This window comes from Garra rufa, chromosome 9 (assembly GCF_049309525.1).
Source record: "Garra rufa chromosome 9, GarRuf1.0, whole genome shotgun sequence".
Lineage (NCBI taxonomy): Eukaryota > Metazoa > Chordata > Actinopteri > Cypriniformes > Cyprinidae > Garra > Garra rufa.
This window is the reverse complement of record NC_133369.1, coordinates 3,798,221-3,820,763: the sequence shown is the minus strand read 5'-3', so window position 1 is coordinate 3,820,763 and position 22,543 is coordinate 3,798,221. Positions and strand designations below refer to the sequence as shown.

The window sequence follows — 22,543 nt, the reverse complement described above, 5'->3', positions numbered from 1 at the left end:
TTCTGCTTAAATCTCAGAAAAAGTTGCCTGGGGTTTCATAACCCTTTAAAATAGAGTATAGGCCTTCCAAATCAATTTTTTGAAGACAGATTAGCACCACCTGGTGGGAGCACAGAAAGAAAAATAAGCAATTTCACAGTGTAACCACTAGAGGCCTGTATAGACATCAATAGAGATGCTAGTGAATTCCCAATTTGTTTTAGACACAATTGCTTACTTATATAATAAGCAATGGACTTTAAAATATATTCAGACATTCTCAAAGAGTACTTTTTGTGAAGTTTTAGATATTTTCTTCTTATAAATAATGATTTCAAATTAATTTTTGCATTATGATTATAGTCAATCCTAAACGGCACTGCACTGACAAACCCAAGAGGCAGTGCTTGCTTCTCATCACTGTTTACTGCAGATTTCAAATTAATTTCCAGTGTGTGTCAGCTTTGCCCACTGCTCTGAGCTTTTTTCTGCATTATTACTGAATTATTGAATTCATTTGACATACTCCTAAAACTTTGCTTTGTTACAGACAGCAGTTTATAGATGTGTGTTTGTATGTGTGTGTGTGTGTGTGTGTGTGTGTGTGTGTGTGTGTGTGTGTGCGTGTGTGTGTTTATTTTTCAGTCTTGATGTTTTAGAGTGTCACCACTTCACTGCTGTGAGCTTTTTCTGCATTATGACTGAATTATTGAATGGATTTCACATATTCTCAAACGTTTGCTCTATTACAGACACAGTAGTTTTATTGATGTGTGTGTGTATAAGTGTGTGTGTGTGCGCGCGTCTGTGTGTGACTGGATGTGTCTAAATCACACTCCTGATGTTTTATAGTATCATCCCTTCACTGCTGTGTACTTTTTTTTAAGTTTTGTGTCTGATTTGTCGATTGTGCACACAGTTAATCTCTGAATTGCTGTGTTTTTGTCTTTTTCCCATTCATTTCCTATGGTCGGTCATTTCTGACCGAAGAGCATGAGTGTAACTATTTTTTTTACGCCCACTTAGCCTTTTCGAATCATGTCGTAATTTTTTTTCTGTGTTCACATTCCCAGTGCCATAAAAGTCACCAAGTTTCATATCATTCCGATGAAGCTGTGATTTTTAAAAAATCTAAATGTAAAATGTTCCGGTCAGAAGTGACCGAGGAGCGCACATAGCATTTTGTTTTTGTTTTTCTGAGCAAAAAACATTTTTCCCTAATTTCATCCAGAGAAACAATCTTGTCAGGCATATTTACAACAAAAATCAATTTCTGATATTAAAAGCCGAATTACTTTCACCCCAAATACAAAATAGTTGTAATTCTACATTTGTAAAATTTTCCACTATCCTAGGTTTTGCACATTTGTCAGTAAGAATTTTTTACTCATTTAAAATGCAATAAAATTTAATATGCTCCCTTATTCTTTATAATATAATTGTCATTTGGTAATATACAGTGACTTGAAAGTTCAAGTAGGTGCAATAAGAATAGTTTTCCACGCAGATCACATTTATTTTATTTGAGTAACTAAAATGATGACTGAAGCTCCTTTTTTTGGTGGAAATCTGTTAAATTTTGTGAATCAAATGCATTTTTAACCCAGGAACAGTGCAATTTTACTATTTTAGCATTTATTTTATACAGATTCTAGTATTTAGTTTATATCTAATATTATTATATAATATTTAAAATTTGCTTATATTGCTTTATTTTTATATTTTTGTTTAGTGTGTTATTTTAGTACTTTAATTGTTCCCTTATGTTGTCTTTAATTTTCTGCATTTTTTTTGTTTATATTTTAAGTTTTTATTTTTATATTTTGCATTTTAATTTCAATTAGTTTTAGTAACTTTGTGTTTTCGTCAATCTTACTAGCATTTTAAAAATGTCAATATAGTGTTAATTCATTTTTAATGAATTCATTTTAATAAATTAACAATAAAATGTTATATTTAACATTTAATATGCTCCCTTATTCCTTTATAGTCAGAATAAGAATGTTGTTTACATGTTGTTACACTGAACGACAGTGTAACATTATTACAACCAAATTTTGACATTTTATTCTCCAAAAACTTATTTGAAACCTTAAAAGTAGACACTTTACTTACATTCAATGTGCTTTCTATGGACATAAAATCACTCTTTTAATTTTCTTTTGAAGTGAACATCATATCGTGGGTTATTAATATGCAATAAATCTGCATAGAAATGTGAAATAATTGTCATTTGGTAATATACAGTAACTTGCTTCTTTGCAAGTTCATGTAGATGATATTCCTGATCATGTATGATCTTACCAGGCTCAGGCATCGTCCAACGCTCGCACAAAAACAATTCGCTAGGTTCAGAAGCGTTGCCCAATCCAACAATATTTGCCGCAAAAACTCTGAACTGGTAAAAATGTCCTTCCTGAAGGCCTGTCACCTAAAAACACAACCAACAAATAATGGAAAATAAGTGTATGTGTTAGAAAGGACGGAAGAGAAACCTAAAATCCCACACAGAAACATAATAAAGAATATCTGTAAAAACAAGCAGAAATCGAATCTGTTTTTAAGTGTTCATTTAAATGCAAAATGTGTTTAAAAGCACAGAGGAGAGGATTACACTTCTAATGGAAGCTGAAAGCATCTTCAAAATAACTCAAAATATTTAATGAACTAAAACACAAGAGACGGAGAATAACTTTGCGGATGACTGACGCTCCAATTGTGTGTGAAATCTGTCCAGTCCTTCAATTCAGATGCATTTTAACCCAGGAACTGTGTGATTTTACTGTTTTAGTATTTATTTTGTACAGTTTTTAATATTTAGTGTTTATTTTATATTTAATTCAAATTTGTTTTTATTTTCATTTTAGTTAAATTTGTTTTTACCAATTTTGTCAATATAGTTTATTTCACTTTTATGTGTTATTTTAGCACTTTAATTTGTTTATTTTGTATTTAATTTGTTTTTGTATTTCAATATAGTTTTTTATTTCACTTTTAGTGTGTTATGTTTGTACCTTAATTTGTTTTATTTTGTATTTAGATTTTTTCAATATAGTTTTTTATATGTAACTTCGTCTTTGAATGTCAGCTATATTATTTATTAATAATTTTATTAGTTTTATTTTTATATTTTGTTGTGTTTTATTAGCTTTTTTAAAATTTCAGTATAGTTTTTTTTTAATTAATTTTTGTTTAGCTACTATTTAAGTGCTTTAATATTCTGGTTTTTTTTTCTTCTTAAATTTCAGTTCACATTTATTTTATTTGAGCATCAAAAATGATGACTGGCACTCTTTTTTTTGGTGGAAATCTGCAAAGTCCGGTGAATCAGATGCATTTTTAACCAAGAAACAGTATAATTTTTACTATTTTAGTATTTATTTAGTAATTTTGTTGTTTTCTTAATTTTTGTAAAATTTTTATGTAGTTTGTATTAATTTTTATTTCACTTTTAGTTATAGCTATTTTAGTACTTACATTTTTTTAACCCAGAAACAGTATAATTTTACCATTTTAGTATTTATTTATTTTGAAATAACATTTTATTTTTATATTTATTATTATTATTAATTTTAGTTAAAGCTACAGAAGTTTTGCTGTTTTTGTAATACTTATTAGCTTTTATATATATATATATATATATATATATATATATATATATATATATATATATGTGTGTGTGTGTGTGTGTATAAATATTGATAGTCATTTTTTTTTTCAGTTTTACAGATTTTTTAGTACTTAATTTTTGTTAGCTTTTTTTAAATTTCAGTTAATATTTATTTTATTTGACTAACAAAATCGATGACTGATGCTCCTGTTTTTTATATCCTTAGTTTTTTTTTAAATTTTAGTTTATATAGTTTGTATTAATTTTTATTTCATTTTTAGTTTAGAGCCATTTCAGTACTTCCATTTATTATTATTATTATTATTTTTAATTCTATATTTAATTCTATAGTTAAAGCTTTTTGCAATTTTTTCATTCTTATTAGCTTTTTTTTTTTAAAGTTCATGTAGTTTATGTAATTGCTCATTTTATTTATTTTATCTGATTTGAGTAACAAGAATGTTATTCAATAATTGTACCATTTTACTACTTATTCAAATTTTGAATTAGTTTTTATTTTTATATTTAGCCTTTGCATTTCTATTTTAGTTAAAGCTTTAGTAATTATTGTGTTTTTGTCATTTAAAAAAAAATATTGACATAGTTTTTATTTTTTAATTTTAATTATATTTAGTTATACTATTTTAGCACTTCAATTTCAATTCATATTTACTTTATTAAAGTAACACAAAAAATTTTAACGGTTTATTTTTAGTTTTTTAGTTTTCATTTATAATTAAAATAAATTTTAGTCTAAACTAATTTTATTTTATTATAGTTTTAGTTACCTACCCAGAAAAGCCTTTATCTTCAGTGTATTGATCCGCCGGCTGACGTCTATATCAAGAACCATTAGGCCTGAGAGCTACTTATCCGATAAACATTACTTTAAGCCCATTTCTGTGATGAGAAGCAAAGATCAGCGCCAGTGGCCACCTAGTCACAAGTAATTGGGATTGGATTTAGGAAAACGGCCTTCTTGGGCCTTTAGACTCATGATTAACTGTTTCTTGAATCCTCTTATCAAATCAGAGGCTTATCTGGGAGCTCAAATCTCTGGAGCGTCGAGACCAGGCCACATAAAGCGGCCACTAGATGGCAGACGTGAAAGCAGCGACTGGACTGTAATGTAGGGTGCTGTGTGTTTGTGCCGTCTGTAATTGATCTGGGCAGGCGGCGTGTGTCTCTGACTCCTCAATGAGCGACGGAAACCATTAACATGGGCTTCATGCTACGACCACAGTGCCCTCCAAGATCAATGTTTTGTAATTGACATAATGTACTATGTGGCGTCCTGTGAGCAAATAGTGCAAAACAACCCTCTATTTTTCAGAGGGCATGTTAATAGAAAGAGACATGGGGCTGATTTTAATCCACCAGAGGGCGCTGTGCACTCAGGAAAACTCATGAAACATGTTCTGTTTCATCAAAGGACAGAGAAAACCCTCAGAAAATGCTGTTTGTTCACCAAGAGGTCAAAATGACTATTATATGCTCTCTTTTGCTTTAGATTCATTATTGGTGTTTATTGAGGCTAGGAATACTATTATTATAGGGTTATTTTAGTATCACTGAGATATTTATTACAGTATTTATTAATATTTTTAATTTGCTTTCATTTTTATATTTTCTGTTTTTTTTTTATAAACAGAAATTTTTAAAACAGAATAACAGGATTACATTTTTTTTACTTAATTTGTAATTTTTTGTTCCCTATTTCTTGTAATTAATTCTTAGTTTAAATTTTTTTATTCATATGAATAAACTGCAATAAGTTCCAAGCTGAAAACAAATAAATAAATTTGCTTTCATTTTTATATTTTCTTTTTTTTTCTTTTTAACAGAAAATTACAGGATTTAAAAAAAGTTTTTGTATTTTTTAATTTTGTTTTTTAATTTTAATTTTTTGTTATTTTAGAGGTTATTTTGAAATAATCTCAAGATAAAAAATAATTAAATAAAAAAATAAAAAAGCTAAAAAGAAATATAAAATAGCACTAAAACTATTAAAAATGACAAAGGTACATAACGCGCAATGACTAAAACTGAAATGACTGAAAATAAGAGAATAAAAAAAGTAAAAAATAAATAAAAAATTCAAACAAATTCATACTAATAATACATACGATATGCTTAGTAAATTGTATATAAATGTAACTAAAATAACAGTAATAATAATTGAAACCACTAAAGTAAAAATAATAACAATAACAAACTATACTGATATATTTAAATAAATAAAATTACTCACATTTATTTTTGAACAGATTATAACTAAAATATAAATAAAATAAGAGTAACAATAATTTTAATAAATTAAAACTATATTGACCATATTTAAATAAATAAATTTAATTAAATATTTTTTAAATATTCCATTTTAAATTCCATATAAATTGAACTTAATACCAATTTAACAATTATAACTAAAATATAAATAAAATAACAGCAAAAAATGTAATACTTAAAATAAACATAACAATTAGAAAATAAATGAAAACTACACTAATGTATTTAAATAAATGTATCAATTATTTACATTTAATTTTTTTGATAACTATTTAAAAATTTAATTGTAATAATTGTAATAATAACAAATTAAAAAAATTAAAACTATTTGACTTTAATTTAACTTTACTTTCATTTTAGTTCACATTAGTTTGTGTTTTATATTAGTTATAAATAAATAACATTTTAGATTTAAATTATTACAATTAAATTTAAATGTTTAAAATGTTAAAAAATGTATCCTTGTTTCAGTATTGAATTTTTTTTCCAGTTTTTATTTTAATTTCAGTTTAATTTTCAGTAATTTAGTTTGTGTTTTGTGATTTATATTAGCTATAAACAAACAAATAAATAAATAAACTTTTAAGTTTAAATTATTACATTTAGATTATTTAAAATGTATCCTGGTTTAAGTATCGCATTTTTTCAGTTTTCAAACTAACTAACAACCATCTAAAAAAAAAAGAACATTTTGTCAAAGAATTTGTGATTTTATTTATTTAAAAAACGAAACTAATTCGCACCGCATTTGTGCACAGTTTTGTTCATTATCATACTTAAAATTCCTGTTTTAAACAACCAATAATCATCTGACAATGTCACAAGTTTAATAATTAAATCCTGCACCAGACCTGCCTCTGTCTGCATACTCCACAAATTAAACATCACCTTCTCTAACAATCGATTTTTTTTTCATCAAACCACTAGCGTGATGTTGAAGCTCTAATTACACACTGAAAACAATCAAAAATAAACAGCGCTTTAAGTTTTAATTAAGTCTCCATGGACACGCCGGTTGCTCAGTGACACATTTAAAGTTAGACGGAGGCAGATGAGCAGGTCAAACTTTTCCTTGCAATGAAATATTGAGCAATAAACAGTATTTATGAGCAGGCTATTCTCACTCCATCACGGAATTGTGTTGTTTTCAGCTCACCTCGTACAGTCTTTCTTTAGCAGGTTGGATGTTGATCTCTCTCCAGATGCTCTGGGATTTCTCCCTCTGGTCCAGGTAGTATCCGCGCACAGGGTCTCCTCCGTGATTGGCCGGGGCTCTCCAGCCAATCATCATCTCTCGTCCGGAGCAGTACAGTAGAGTGATGGCTGATGGATGGGATGGAACATCTGCAGAAACGGGCAGAGGAAGGTCAGAGGTCATGCAGGCTGCTGCATTACACTAATAAAGTCAACTACACGTTTGCTATTAATTGTTAATGAATCAAATCAGTGATTATTTGATTCACTCCCAGTTTTACAGCTGAAATAACCTAAATTATTAATAGGATGACCAGATGTTCTGGTTTCATAAGTGATTTTTTATTTTTTTTTAATTATTAGTTTATTATTTATTATATAGTTATTAATAAATACATAAATATTTAGTTTATAGTTTCGGTATTGTATATTTCTGTTTTAATTTTAATTTTAGTTGAATTTTTGGTCATTTAGTTTGTGCTTTTGTCATTTATATTAGTTATTAATAAATAAATAAATAAAACTTTTTAGGTTTAAATAAATCAATTTAAATGATTTAAATGAATTAAAATGTGTCCTGTTTTGACAGTGTTTTTTTTGTTTTTTTTTTTAATTGTAATTTTAGTTGTATTTTTGGTCATTTAGTTTGTGTTTTGTCATTTATATTAGTTACTAATAAATACATAAAATAAATAAATAAATAAATAAATAAATAAATAAAACTTTTTAGGTTTAAATAAATCAATTTAAATGATTTAAATAATTTAAAATGTGTCCTGGTTTTGGCATTGTGTCATTTTTTTTTTTTTTTTTTATAATTTTAGTTGAATTTTTGGTAATTTCTTTTGTGTTTTGTCATTTATAGTAGTTCTAAATAAATATATATATTTTTTTAGGTTTAAATTAATAAATTCAAAGTATTTAAAATGTGTCCTCTTTTCGGTATTTTAATTTTTCAGTTTTCATTTTAATTTTAGTTGAAATTTTTGGTCATTTAGTTTGAGCTTTTGTCATTTATATTTGTTATTAATAATAAATAAATAAATAAATAAATAAATAAATAAATAAATAAATAATTAAAACGTTTTAGGTTTAAATAAATACATTTCAATGATTTAAATCATTTAAAATGTGTCCTGGTTTTGGTGTTTTTTCAGTTTTCATTTTAATTTTAGTTTCATTTTTGGTAATTTAGTTTTGTCATTTATGTTATAAATAAATAAATAATCTTTTAGGTTTAAATTATTAGATTTATATTTCAATTATTTTTATTATTTAAAATGTATCCTGGTTTAGTTAGATTTTTGGTAATTTAGTTTGTGTTTTTTTGTCATTTATATTATAAATAAATAAATAACCTTTTACGTTTAAATTATTTAATTTAAATTATTTAAATTGTATCCTGGTTTCGTTGTAAATTTTTTTTTTCAGTTTTAATTTTAGTTTTTTTTTTTTATCATTTAGTTTGTGCTTTTGTTATTGAAATAAATAAATAACATATAAAACCTTTTAGGTTTAAATTATTACTTTTAAATTTAACTTATTTAAAATGTGTCCTGGTTTCGGTATTGTATTTTTTCCAGTTTTTATTTTAATTTTCGTTAAATTTTTGGTAGTTTAGTTTGTGCTTTTGTCATTTATTTATAAATAAATAAATAAATAACCTTTTAGCTTTAAAATATTAAATTGAAACTATTTAAATAATTTAAAATGTATACTGGTTTCAGAACTGTATTTTCTCCCCAGTTTTAATTTTAATTTTACTTCAGTTTTTCTTAATTTAGCTTGTGCTTTTGTTATTTATATTGGTTATAAATAAATAAATAAATAAATAAATAAATAAATAAAACTTTTTAGGTTTAAATGATTACATTTAAATTACTATTATATATTTTTTTTTAGTTTTTCAGTTTTCATTTTAGTTTAATTTGTGGCAATTTAGTTTGTACTTTTTAGTTTGTCATTTATTTTATAAATAATTAAATAAATATATTAAACATATATGTTTATTTCAATCAATAAAAACATTTTAGCTAACAATAATAACCCGGGTAAAATTAGATATTTTAATATTAATTTTCTGTGGCCCATGTAAGTAAATCAGAGCAAATATATTACGTGGAATTGCATTGAATGGTTTTATGTTCCAATGTTGTAATTATTTTCTATTAAATGTATTTATGTAAGTGTGTCAGCAAGTCTTTAACTCTAAACGTACATATAATTGCATGCATAAAAATGACACTGCTTTTGTGTGTAATTTTTTTTTTGTGACAGCACAATGATAATTTTCCTCAAACATCCTGCTTTACGTTTTTTTTCCCCCTGAACTTCTTACTCTGAGCATTAAACTTTATGCAATTACTTCAGTCCAAACCACTAAACCCTGTTCAGACACTGCAGATTTGGCAATGCAGCATTCACAGAAACAAAGACTAAAACTTTCTTGCTGACTTGCAAATACAGTTACTTCCTTCAGGAAGTTCAAATCTAGTTTATTTTATGTTATTTGCATTCAATTCTGCTTAAAATGTGGGGATAAAACTGAAGAGCAACGTCTGCAAAGAGCTGAAACACACCGGGATTTAACTAAAGATAAAAGTACACTAAAATACTATTTTTTTAATATTAATTCTAATGCAATTTCAGTTAAAAAGTCCCATTATGAGGGGGAAAAAGACTATTTCCTTAGAACTGTGACTTTATATCTCACAATTCTGGGTTTACAAGTCAGAATTGCAAGTTTATATCATACAATTCTGAGAAAAAAAAGTCAGAATTGTGAGATGAAAAAGTCAATTATAATTTGTATTTTTTTTCAGTGGTGGAAACGGGCCTCTGCGTTTTCTTTGAGGATAATCTGATGATTTATTTAAAAAACACGGGTTTGATCTTCAGGAACATGTGGTTGAAGGTTCTCTGGTGTTGGATGCTAACAGACGGAGTGTCTGTCCTGATCTCAACCCACATCAGCGTCGCTCAGAATCAGCCGTTATTACTAAGAGAAAAGCTGCAGCATCAGACGACAGCCTATTACTGTCAGGACTGAGCCGTTCTCTGGTGTAACAGGCCTGTGTTTGGTCACGACTGTGAGAAAGAGCAGCAGCATCGCGTGTGCTCGTCTTAGCTCACCATATAACCACATCTGTACCTCACTGACAGCACAATACTACTGTAAACACAAGTAGACCTTTACATTTACTGAACACAGTGTTACAGTGTTGTGGGTGGTTTCTAGAAAATGAATATGTGGTTGCTACGGCCTTCTGAGAAATTGTTTACACATTTCCATGTGGTTGCTAGGGTGGTCTGGGCTGTTGTTAGGTGGTTGCTAGGGATATGGGTGGTTGCTAGGACTCTGCAACTGTAGATGGTTGTTTGGATGCTCTGGGTGGTTGTTAGGGTGTACTGGGTGGTTGCTAGAGCATTGCTAGGTGGTTGCTAGGGGTACAGGTGGTTGCTATGGTGTTTGGGTGGTTGTTAGGGCGTTCTGGGTGGTTGCTAGGGTGTTAGTCAGGGTGTACTGGGTGGTCTCTAGGGCATTGCTAGGTGGTTTCTAGGGACACAGGTAGTTGCTAGGGTGTTTGGGTGGTTGTTAGGGTGTTCTGAGTGATTGCTAGGGCATTGCTAGGTGGTTGCTAGGGGTATGGGTGGTTGCTAGGGCAATCTAGGTGGTTGCTAAGGCGTTTGGGTGGTTGCAAGGGTATTTTAGTTGGTTGCTACAGCGATCTGGGTGGTTGCTATGGTACTTTAGGTGGTTGCTAGGGCGTTCTGGGTGGTTGCTAGGGCGTTGCTTGAGGTATGTGTGGTTGTTAGGGCATTGCTAGGGATATGGATAGTTGTTAGGGTTCTCTAAGTGGTTGCTAGGGCATTGCTAGGTGGTTGCTAGGGGTATGGGTGGTTGCTAGGGTGTTCTGGGTGGTTAGGGCATTGCTGGATTGTTGATAGGGTGTACTGGGTGGTTGCTAGGGTGTTTGGGTGGTTGCTAGGGGTATGGGAGGTTGTTAGGGTGTTTTAGGTGGTTGCTATGGCATTGCTAGGTGGAAGCTAGGGTGTTCTGGGTGGTTGTTATGGTGTTTGGGTGGTTGTTAGGGTGTTCTGGGTGGTTGCTAGGGTGTTTGTTAGGGTGGGTGGTTGCAAAGGCATTGCTAAGTGGTTGCTAGGGGTATGGGTGGTTCCTAGGGTGTACTGGGTGGTCGCTAGGACATTGCTAGGTGGTTTCTAGGGGCACAGGTGGTTGCTAGGGTGTTTGGGTGGTTGTTAGTATGTTCTAAGTGATTGCTAGGGCATTGCGTGGTTGCTAGGGTGTTTGGGTGGTTGTTAAGGTGTACTGGGTGGTTGCTAGGGCATTGCTAGGTAATTGCTAGGAGTACAGGTGGTTGCTAAGACTCTGCTACTATGGCTGGTTGTTTGGGTGTTCTGGGTGGTTGCTATAGCATCGCTAAGTTGCTAGGGGTATGGGAGGTTGTTGGGGTGTTTTAGGTAGTTGCAATGGCATTGCTAGGTGGAAGCTAGGGTGTTCTGGGTGGTTGTTAGGGCATTGTTATGTGGTTTTTAGGGGTATGGGTGGTTGCTAGGATGTTCTGGGTGGCTGATAGGCCATTGGTACTGTAGGTGGTTTGCTTGCGGTATGGGTGGTTGTAAGGGCATTGCTAGGGGTATGTTTGGTTGCTAGGACGATCTAGGTGGCTGCTAAGGCATTTGGGTGGTTGCAAGGGTATTTTAGTTGGTTGCTATGGCGTTCTGGGTGGTTGCTAGGGTATTTTAGGTGGTTGCTCTCTGGCTCAAGTCAAAATAGTTGACCTGCTGTATCGGTTCGTGCAAAAGCTCATTCCTAGAATGATCAATTCACACTGAGACCATAAACAGTTTTCTCGAGCTCAAGCAGACAGCAGGCAGCACTTTAGACAGGATGGCGTCATATTCAAAGCTGCTGTCCTGCAGTGTCTGGTCTGGTTCACAGGCGGGTCAGACTCTTACATATTGCTGATTTGACTCGAATGGCAGGAGACTCATCGGAGTAGACACTGTTTCCCGCCAGTCCCACAGACTTTACCCGGAATACATACTCTTTATTGGTCTGCAGGCCGTCGACTGTAAACCTGAGGAAAGAAGGAAACCAGTTTCAGTAAGAATATTAGGTTCTCTTACATATCTTAAGGGCACAGTTCACCAAAAAACGAAAATCTGCGGTTAATTTACTCACTCTAAGACTATTCAAGATGTAGGTGACTTTTTTAATTCAGTAGGACAATAAAGAAGGTTTTTAGCTAATATCGTGGTCCTTGGTGATAAATAAAATGTAAGTCAATGGCTACCGGGTCCGGCACTTATGGTTTTTGAGAAAAAAAATTCAGGATTCTCTCCATATAGTGGACTTCCATGGTGCCCACGAGTCTGAACCTCCAAAATGCAGTTTAAATGCAGCTTCAAAGGGCTCTAAACGGTCCCAGCCGAGGATTAAGGGTCTTATCTAGCAAAACGATCAGTTCTTTAAAAAAAAAAAAAAGACAATTTATGTACTTTTCAACCTCAGGCGCTTGTCTTTTCTAGCTCTACGTGTACTCTGTGTATTCCATCTTGTCCAAAGCTAGACAAGAGCATTTGAGGTTAAAAAGTATATATATATATATTTTTTTTTTTTAGAAAATAACCGATTGTTTCGGTAGATAAGACCCTTCTTCCTTGGCTGGGGTCGTTTTGGGCCATTTTATGCTGCATTTAAGCTGCATTTTGGACATTCAATCTCACGGGCACCATAGAAGTCCACTATATGGAGAAAATTCCTCAAAAAACGTTTTTTTATGACTGAAGAGGGGGGGTCATTTATCTGTACATTTTTGTTGGAAGTGAATTTCTCCTTTAATTTTGTATTTCCTGATGAGCTTTTTTGACTCTCAAAGTGCCGGTACCCATTGACTTCCATTTTATGAATCACCAAGGAGCAAAGTTTCAACTAAAAATCTTCTTTACTGCTCGACTGAAGAAAAAAAAAGTCACCTACAGTTTGGATGGTCTGAGAATGAATAAATTAATTATTCCTTTAATTGCTTCTGGAATCTACAGGATGCAAGAAGAGACCTGGTTTTGGTGATGGGCTTATTGTTGATGGTCTTCCACTGTGCACTTCCAACCTCACTGCAGTACAGATAGTATCCCACAATGCCCTCTGTTATTTTGGGCTCCTTCCACTGCAGCAGGACCGAGGTGTTGGTGTCTCGGATGGACAGGACGCCGTGTGGCTTAGCGGGAGCTCCTAAAAGACAGAAAAACAAATACATTTAACTGTATTGTTTTACATACACGCTGAAAAGAAGTGCGCTTAAAGGGACAGTACATCCAAAAATGACAATTCTGTTATCATTTACTCAACCTCCACTTGTCCCAAACATCTATGTTTTTTTTTTTTTCATAGTATGGAAGTCAATGGCTACCGTCAACTGTTAGGTTACCAAAATTCTTTAAAACATCAAAAGCTCAAAGAAATTCATACAGGTTTGAAATGACATGAGCACTGTTTCTTTAAGAAAATGGTCACCTAGCGGTTGTCCCAGTGAGACGGGTTCGCTGGGAAGAGATGGTTCGCTGATGCCGTACTTGTTGACAGAACGAACACGGTAAATGTATGACTTTCCCTTCTGTTGATCAAACGCAGCAAATCTCGTAGACAGAACTGTCATATCCATACTAGCCAGATGCCAGCTCTCCTTCTCTGTTAGGGACTGAAATACACAATTAAAAAAGACACCTTTACATTACAGTTTTTCTCAATTGCTAAAACACTATAACCAGTCTTTTGAACTAAAATTTCAAAACTATAATGCCATTTTTGAAAAAGCACACCCATTTCCCTAAACTATAAACAGTATTCCTAGCTTTGACACATGAGTTATATTTGGTGAACTGTTACTTCAAAACTCTACACACAAATCCCTACATTTCTCAGTGCTTACACCATGAGGTCATTTAGAAAGCACAAGCATTCAATATTGTTCACTCAAGTCTGCGAAGTTTGAGCTCAATTAGCACACAATTACCCAAGTGTAAACACTAGGAGACAAAATTTAGCACACACCAATCAGAACCTTCGATGGAGATAAAAGGATAAAAGTTTTTCTCAGTCACTTTGGTGCATTTCTCAGATCAGAAATGAAATATACATTTGTCTGCAGTTTCCTACATTATCAGTTGCTATTGTCATGTTGCTCAAAATGTATTATATACTGTAGTTCTCTGTGCAATAGTCTTACCCCTCAAAACATCAAGTCATTAGCTCATCGTATAAATCATTACCTAAATGCAAAATTTTTTATCTAGTTGTCCTAAACTGTCAATCATATATTCTACACATTTCTATTAGACTTTTTGTAAATTTGCCATGAATTATTCAAGTGAATCTTGACTTTCACTAATGAAGATAATATAGATCAACCAATGATAAAGCAGTTCTCTGAAATAGATCAAAGGTACATCTCATGAACCTTCCATTGGAAAGCATATAGACAGAGGACAACACAGGAGTTACAAATTCTGACAGTGGACTTTCTTATTTTTATTTTCACCTTTGTGCCCATATTTCTTTTTTTTTTTCTCTGTTTCACAATGATGTTGTGTGCTTTTATTTTATTTTTTTATTTTTTGTCAGACCACTAGTACAAGTGTAACTGTGAATCCTATCCAGTCTTTTTCAATCAATATCCCACATACAGTAATATGTAATTTTGAAGAGGAAGAGTAGGAGGTGAAAGAGGAAGAGGAGGAGGAGAAGGAGGACGATGACGACAACAACATGGAAGAGACAGAGGAAGAGCAAGGGCAAGAAGACAAGCAGTCTCATATATTTTAGTTGATGAGTGCCAGGGTTGGATCAGGCATGCAAGAGGATTTGACCCCTGCTGTCTGGCCAGGGCTAATTTAGCCTGTGATGCTGAAGAGGTTCTTTGGCCTGTCCCAGACCAAAGACAGGATGCTGGGCAGAATAATTATTTTGTTGTTTTTTGCTGTTTTGTACTGTACTCTACAGTACATTAAATTAAGGAATAAAACACTTGCAAAGGAATAGATTTGTTGTGTTCATCATGTGAAAAGTTTTTTATTTGTATTGTTTTTGTTGTATTGTTTTGAATTTATCTCATCAGTGTGTAAAACTGTGTTGTAGTGTGTTTGTTTTTGAGGATTTGTGTGTCATGTCTGAGAGCAAAGTTTGGTTTTTCAGCAAGATTGAATTGTTTTGAGTGGAGAGCTTCATTTTGACCTCAATATAGGAAGTTTGGGGAAATGAGTTAGGAGTTGTGGATTTGTGTTTAGAGTTTCGCAAATAAGAGGCATAATTTCAAGAAATGTGTTTAAGCAATTGAGAAAAACTGTAATGAATTGTAATTTATTATTTATCGAAATCAACTTACAGTACATTCAAGCTAAACATTTTGCCTATATGTGTGTTCATTGAATTAAACCTATTTCTGGGTCATTTCTGACTTGTATATTTTTTTTTTATGTCATTTTATTTCTAAACTATAAATCTGGAGTTGTGGTTTACATACTTTCTGCAAATTGTAGTTAAAAAATAAAATTGCATAAAAAATATACAGACCAGAAATCAGATAGAAAAAGGTTTTTGCTAATATGTGTGTGCCTTCAAATTTTCTGCATATTTTTTGTTCTATATATTTTTTTGTATACATAATTTATGCAAGTGCAATTTTATAGTTAAAAAAATAAAACTGCTAAAATTAGTTTCGTTAAATTAATAAAATTACATAAAAAATACAGACTAAAAATTAGATACAATTATTAAAAAATAAAATTCTCTTGTTCTATATATTACTTTTTTGTATACATAATTTATGCAAGCGCAATTTTATAGTAAAAAAAAATTTAATTGCAAAAATTAGTTTCATTAAATTAATAAAATTACATAAATAGACAAAAAATTAGATACAATTATTAAAAAATAAAATTCTTTTGTTTTATTTATTACTTTTTTTGTATACATAAATTATGCAAGTGCAATTTTATAGAAAAAAATAAAACAGCAAACATTATTTTCATTAAATTAATAAAATGACATAAAAAATAGACAAAAAATTAGATACAATTATTAAAAAATAAAATTCTTTTGTTTTATTTATTACTTTTTTTGTATACATAAATTATGCAAGTGCAATTTTATAGAAAACAATAAAACAGCAAACATTATTTTCATTAAATTAATAAAATGACATAAAAATAGACAAAAAATTAGATACAAATTAAAAATAAAATTATTTTGTTTTATATATTTTTTTTTGTATACATAATTTATGCAAGTGCAATTTTATAGTAAAAAAATAAAATAGCAAAAATTATTTTCATTAAATTAATAAAATGACAAAAAATAGACAAAAAATTAGATACAAATTAAAAAAAAATTATTTTGTTCTATATATTTTTTTTGTTTACATAATTTATGCAAGTGCAATTTTATAGTAAAAAAACCTGTGAAACCTGTGATTTATATATTTTTTCAGGATTCTTTGTTTAATAAAATGTTAAAAAGAACAGCATTTATTTAAAACAGAAAAGTTTTCTCACAATATACACTACAGTTCAAAAGTTTGGGGTCAGTACATTTTATTCTTCCTTTTTTTATAAGAAATTATTACTTTTATTCAGCAAGGATGTGTTAAATTGATCAAAAGCGATAGCATAGATTTACATTGTTTAAAAAAGATTTATATTTTAAATAAAAGCTGTTCTTTTTAACTTGTTACTCTTAAAAGAATCCTGACAAAATAGAATCACAGGCTCCAAAAAATAAATATTAAATCAGTATATTAGAATGATTTCTGAAAGATCATGTGACTTTTAAGACTTGAGTAACAGCAGCTTTGCATAACAGTAATAAATTATATTTGAAAGTATATTAAAATAAAAAACATTATTTTATATTATAATAACATTTTGCAATATCACAGTTTATTTTCTACATTCTTGACTAAATAAATGCAGACTAGATGAGAATAAGAGAGTTAAGTCTTACTGATTCCAAACTTTTAAGCGCAAGTGTATAATTTTATTTTTTAACTACAAATTACGCTTGGATGAAGTAGCAAGTCTCCATGAAGATAAAGCACTGCAATATCCTCTATAAAAAAACGTGCCCGGTGGTAAATACGAATTTAAATCTTTTTCATATATATATATATATATATATATGTATTTCTGCCCCCACAATTTCAGATGATCCCGATGAACTAGACAGTTTTATTATGGTGGTTCTTTTAAAAAGTCCAATAAAGTGCATGTCCTGTGGCAGTGTGCGCTTTTCTCCTGCTCATTACAGAGTCAGCGAGCGGCTGGAGCTCTTTTTTGTGCCTCATATTGGACGATAAGACGACCTCTGCTCTGTGAACGAATCACTCCAAGCACTTTCACACTATGAGTCACGAACAGATGATCTGAAACTTTCAAACTGCCCTCAGAAACCAAGAAGGATCCTGACCTTTTGGAGCGCTGGAGGCCATGAACATCGGAAACCGAGGAGCTAAACTTTTAAAATGCTTTCTGTGTTAAGCCTGTCGGGTCATTTCATTTGCTCCGTAACATTAACTTTCCAAGCTAATCAAATGTCTGTTTGGATTACTGCTCAGAATTCATGTGATGTAATGCAACTACACTAGAATGCATTTTAATAAACAAAGCTGCAGTTGAATGCCTGCAGGGTTGACAGCTAAACTTCAATGTTCAACAGCGGAGATGATGTAATGCTGAAGAGGAGCAATGCTGCTTGCAACAGCAACTTCAGTGAACAAATATACTGTACAGTGCATTACTTTAAATGTTAGAATAATTATTCATATTATTAATTATTATATTAGGATATGTTTTCATATACTGAACTTATCCAGTGTAGTTGTTGTTGACTAAAAAAATTAAAAATAATTTTCAGCAAGTGAAAAAAAAAATTGTGAAATAAAATAGAAATAAATGAAAATAAAATAGTGCAATTTGTAGTTAAAAACGAAAACATGTATATAAACTATAAACATAAAGTAGCAGGTCTCCACGAAAGATAAAGAATTACAATATCCTCTATTATAGAACAAACTGCACTTGATAAAATTATTTTTTTTACAGATTTTTAAAATAAATAAATAAATAAAATAAAAACAATAGATAAATACAATTACTAATACTGAAATAAAACAAAGTAAATAAATAATAAAGCCAAACAAGAAAAAAGAAACAGATAAAATTAAAAAAACAAACTAAAATTAAAAAAATATTCAGATTCTATGCAAGTGTAGTTAATTTGTAGTTAAAAACAACAACTGTGTATTCCATTAAAAAAGTATTGCAATATATTCTATAATAAAACAAATTGCACTTGCATAAAATTGTATTTACTAATTAAATAAGTAAAAAAATATATATATAATACCAAAAAACTGCCTTGCGAACTAAAATAAATAAGAATAAGGTAGAGCATTTTAAAATTAATACCATTTTTTTTTTAAACAAACAAACATAAAATTACTAAAACAAACTAAAATGAAAAGAAATCTGAAAATAAAAAATTAAAACCTAATTCAGAATTAAAAAAAAAATATTGGATGAAAAATGTAAAACAAAAATGTATACATTGTTGTTGCAATTAACTGAAATAGGTTAAGTCGAATTTGCATTAAATGCATTTGTTTATTTTTTATTTTATTCTTATCTATTTATAAATTAATAGATAAACTTTACAAAAAATGTAAATGAAGCAAAACACTTTTTTTTTAATAAAAATGATAAAAATGACAAAAGGACGTAACAAAATAAGTAAAATATAAAATATAATAAAATCTAATTCAAAATGTATCAAAATAAAATGATCAAAAACGTATTTTAAATATAAATATTAATAGTAAACAATTAATTGAATTAACACTATAAGAATAATATAAGATTTATTCATTAATATCCCTTATCCAAAGCAACTTACAACTGTGAAACACAAGCCAACAATCCAGCTCTGTCCAATTAAGTCAGCTTTGGGTTGCTATTTTCTTTTAACGGCCTAAACGTTTTATGCATGGATTGCAAACATGTATGCATCTAGTCTAAAGAAACGATTCGGTCTGCTCAAAGTCACAAATACAAACCAAAGCAACATCTCAGAAAACAAGCAAGTGCTTTGAAGCGGAAAGGAAAGCCATCACATAGCACGGATGAGCTGCATTAAGGTCTCTATGCTTTTAATGAAGCGTTCGCTTTGCACCTGCTGCCGCCCAGAATACAGCATTCGCTGCCTCTAATTAGCCGGATAGTCAAAGTGCAGCGCTAATTTGGCTCGGCGTGTAAAGCCGACGCGAGTGTAAGGCCTGCAGTCGAGGGTAAAAACTACAAGCGCAGGAGCGCAGGACCCTGCAGGGCCGGTCTTAATGAGCTGAACTGCCAAGCAGTGCGTGGGACGAAGGTCAACTCTCACCCGCTCCACGAAGTAGGTGAGAGGCTCTCTGCCCCGCGGATCCGGTTCGGTCCAGCTCAGCACGGCGTAGGTGTCGCTAAGCTCACAAACTCGCACGTCAGTGGGGGGGGACGGCACTCGGATTTGACCTGCGGACAGAAGACAGGAGAGACTGAAGATGGAGCAGAACTTTAGAAACATACAGCATGTAGAATGGAGAAGGAGAGCGAGGGACTCATGGAGAACGGGTAAAGGCATGGTAATGCTACACCAGGGTTGTTATTGTTAACATATCCAAAAAACATTTAATTACTTGAAATACAATTAACAGTAACTGAAATAAAGATATAAAATTATAATTTAAAATAATAAAAAATAAAAACAAACATACATAAATATATATATATATATTTAAATCAGTAGGCCATTTGCATGCACAATTCTCTCACAATATTATAACTTTAATCTTGTAATGGATGCGACTTAATTCACATAATTTTGACTTTATTCCCAAAATATTTCAACTTTATTCTCATGTTGCTATGAATTTATTCTCTTTATTTTTATAGATTTTTTTTAAATATCACGACTTTAATCTCGTAATCTTAGATAAAAAAAGAAACCTAAGAGAAAAATTGCATTCTAATGCCCACATCTATCTATCTATCTATCTATCTATCTATCTATCTATCTATCTATCTATCTATCTATCTATCTATATACACACACACACACACACACACACGCGCACACACACACACACACACACACAATGTACAAAAAAACAAAAAAAAATTTTTTATTTCTAATTTAAGGAATTATAATAACTAAAACTAAATATACTAAAACTAACAAATAAAAAGTAATAAAAAATGTATTAAAAAATATATATATTCAAGCCAAAATTATTCATACCCCTGGCATTCATGACTTAAAGTTACTTTTATACAATGAATCAGTGTAATTAGGATGCATGGAGCTTGGACTATTTGGAATGGTATAGAACTTTGGATTTTCCCATAGACTGTGTCAGTTTGCCAAGGGTATGAATTTTTGTTTTTTATGCATTTTTTTATGAATTTTTATGTATGGCTTAGTCTCCAAACTAGATGCTTCTTAAACTAGTTGCACAAATGCAATAGTGAATTTTAATGTTTTTAATGTACAACAAACTTATAAACCACTAAATTATAGACAAAAATTACCAAAACAATATGTGACCCTGGACCACAAAACCAGTCATAAGGTTAAATTTTACAAAACTGAGATATATATATCATATGAAAGCGCAATAAATAAGCTTTCTATTGATGTATAGTTTGTTAGGATAGGACAATATTTGGCCGAGATACATCTATTTGAAAATCTGGAATCTAAGGATGCAAAAAAATCAAAATACTGAGAAAATCACCTTTAAAGTTGTCCAAATTAAGTTCTTAACAATGCATATTACTAATCAAAAATTACATTTTGATAGGTTTACAGTAGGAATTTTACAAAAAATCTTAATGTAACATGATACTTAATTTCCTAATGATTTTTGGCATAAAAGAAAAATCAATAATTTTGACCCATACAATGTACTTTTGGCTATTGCTACAAATATACCCCAGCGACTTAAGACTGGTTTTGTGGTCCAGGGTCACATATATGCATAAACAATGCTTCTTAATGCATTTGCAAAACGCATGAAGAGAATATATAATCAATATGAATGCATGGAGGGACAAGAATTTTGATGCAAGGCTTAGTTGCCAAACTAGATGCTTCCTTAACTAGATGCACATAATGCATTTGCAAGAAGCATGAAGAAAATATATCAATAATATGAATGCATGGAGGGACGAGCATTTTAATGCATTTTTATGTATGGCTTAGTCACCAAACTAGATGCTTCCTTAACTAAATGCACAAATGCAATAGTGAATTTTAATGTTTTTAAATGTACAACAAACTTATAAACCACTAAATTATAGACAAATATTACCAAAACAAAATATGCATAAATTATGCTTCTTAATGCATTTTCAAAAATCATGAAGAAAATTTATCATTAATATGAATGCATGGAGGGACAAGCATTTTGATGCATTTGTATGCATGGTTTAGTCGCCAAACTAAATGCTTCCTTAAAAGGCAACTATGTAGATCACAAACAGGCAGCTTACTAGGGTTTGGAACAGAGCTAATTTATTTAGTTATGATTATGTCTGCAGTGTGGATTACAATTAAACAACTGGTTTGCATTGGGCAACATTTTGCTGCTCCTATATAAGTTTCTATGCATGAATGCAAAACACACACGGCAGTGCTGGTATAAAAGAGCAGGTTCATGTGGGCTCTTTCCAGCTCCTCATAATGGCCCATGAGTCCCTGGTGTTGCCATGGCAGTTAGCAGCACAGCGCACATCATTTAAATCTTTAAGCTTCAGAGACATATCATCATCTTTTTAATGCTGAGAGCCAATAAAACTGCCTCGCTCTTTATAGGTATTGCCATACCGGGAAGCGCAGACCACCTGCGAATGCTTTATATGAGATCTGCCCTCTGAAACAGAGCAGATTTATCATCATAACTGTCTGAGTCGTAAATTTTTTAGGGTGGTTAATTCGTGAAAAAGAAATACGTCTGAAACGTGACAGCAGGAGCAACAAATCAACAGTTTAAGGGTGAATCTCATGAACTTTCAAGAACACATGCACATTACCTTAAAAAAAAAAAAAACTGAAATATTAAAAAATATTTTGCATTAAGAAAATAAAGTGTTGTGAAATTATTTATATATATATATATATATATATATATATATATATATATATATATATATATGACAGTCTAAGAACATTTTTCCCCTAAATTTTCATTTAAATATAAATAAAAAGTATATACATTTTTTATTTTATTTGTATTTTTGTCATTTTTATTTTACATTTAAACAGCTTTAATTAATATTTATTTCAGTTTTAGTTAAATAGTAATATTAGAATACTGATGTACTATGATAGTTTTTATTATTTTGCATTCACATTTATGTTTA

General features: G+C 30.7%; 1 protein-coding gene across 1 annotated transcript in view; it reads right to left on the bottom strand.

Annotated features, from left to right (window-relative positions):
• LOC141342482 (myomesin-3-like) overlaps positions 1-22,543 on the bottom strand; it is an 86,776-nt gene that overhangs the window by 24,636 nt on the left and 39,597 nt on the right. The window contains exons 15-20 of the mRNA XM_073846939.1: positions 19,527-19,654; positions 13,611-13,794; positions 13,154-13,328; positions 12,053-12,174; positions 7,035-7,222; positions 2,284-2,410 (exon numbers count right to left, since the gene is read on the bottom strand). Coding sequence (XP_073703040.1) covers positions 2,284-2,410; positions 7,035-7,222; positions 12,053-12,174; positions 13,154-13,328; positions 13,611-13,794; positions 19,527-19,654 — 924 coding nt within the window. The remainder of the gene's footprint in view (positions 1-2,283; positions 2,411-7,034; positions 7,223-12,052; positions 12,175-13,153; positions 13,329-13,610; positions 13,795-19,526; positions 19,655-22,543) is intronic.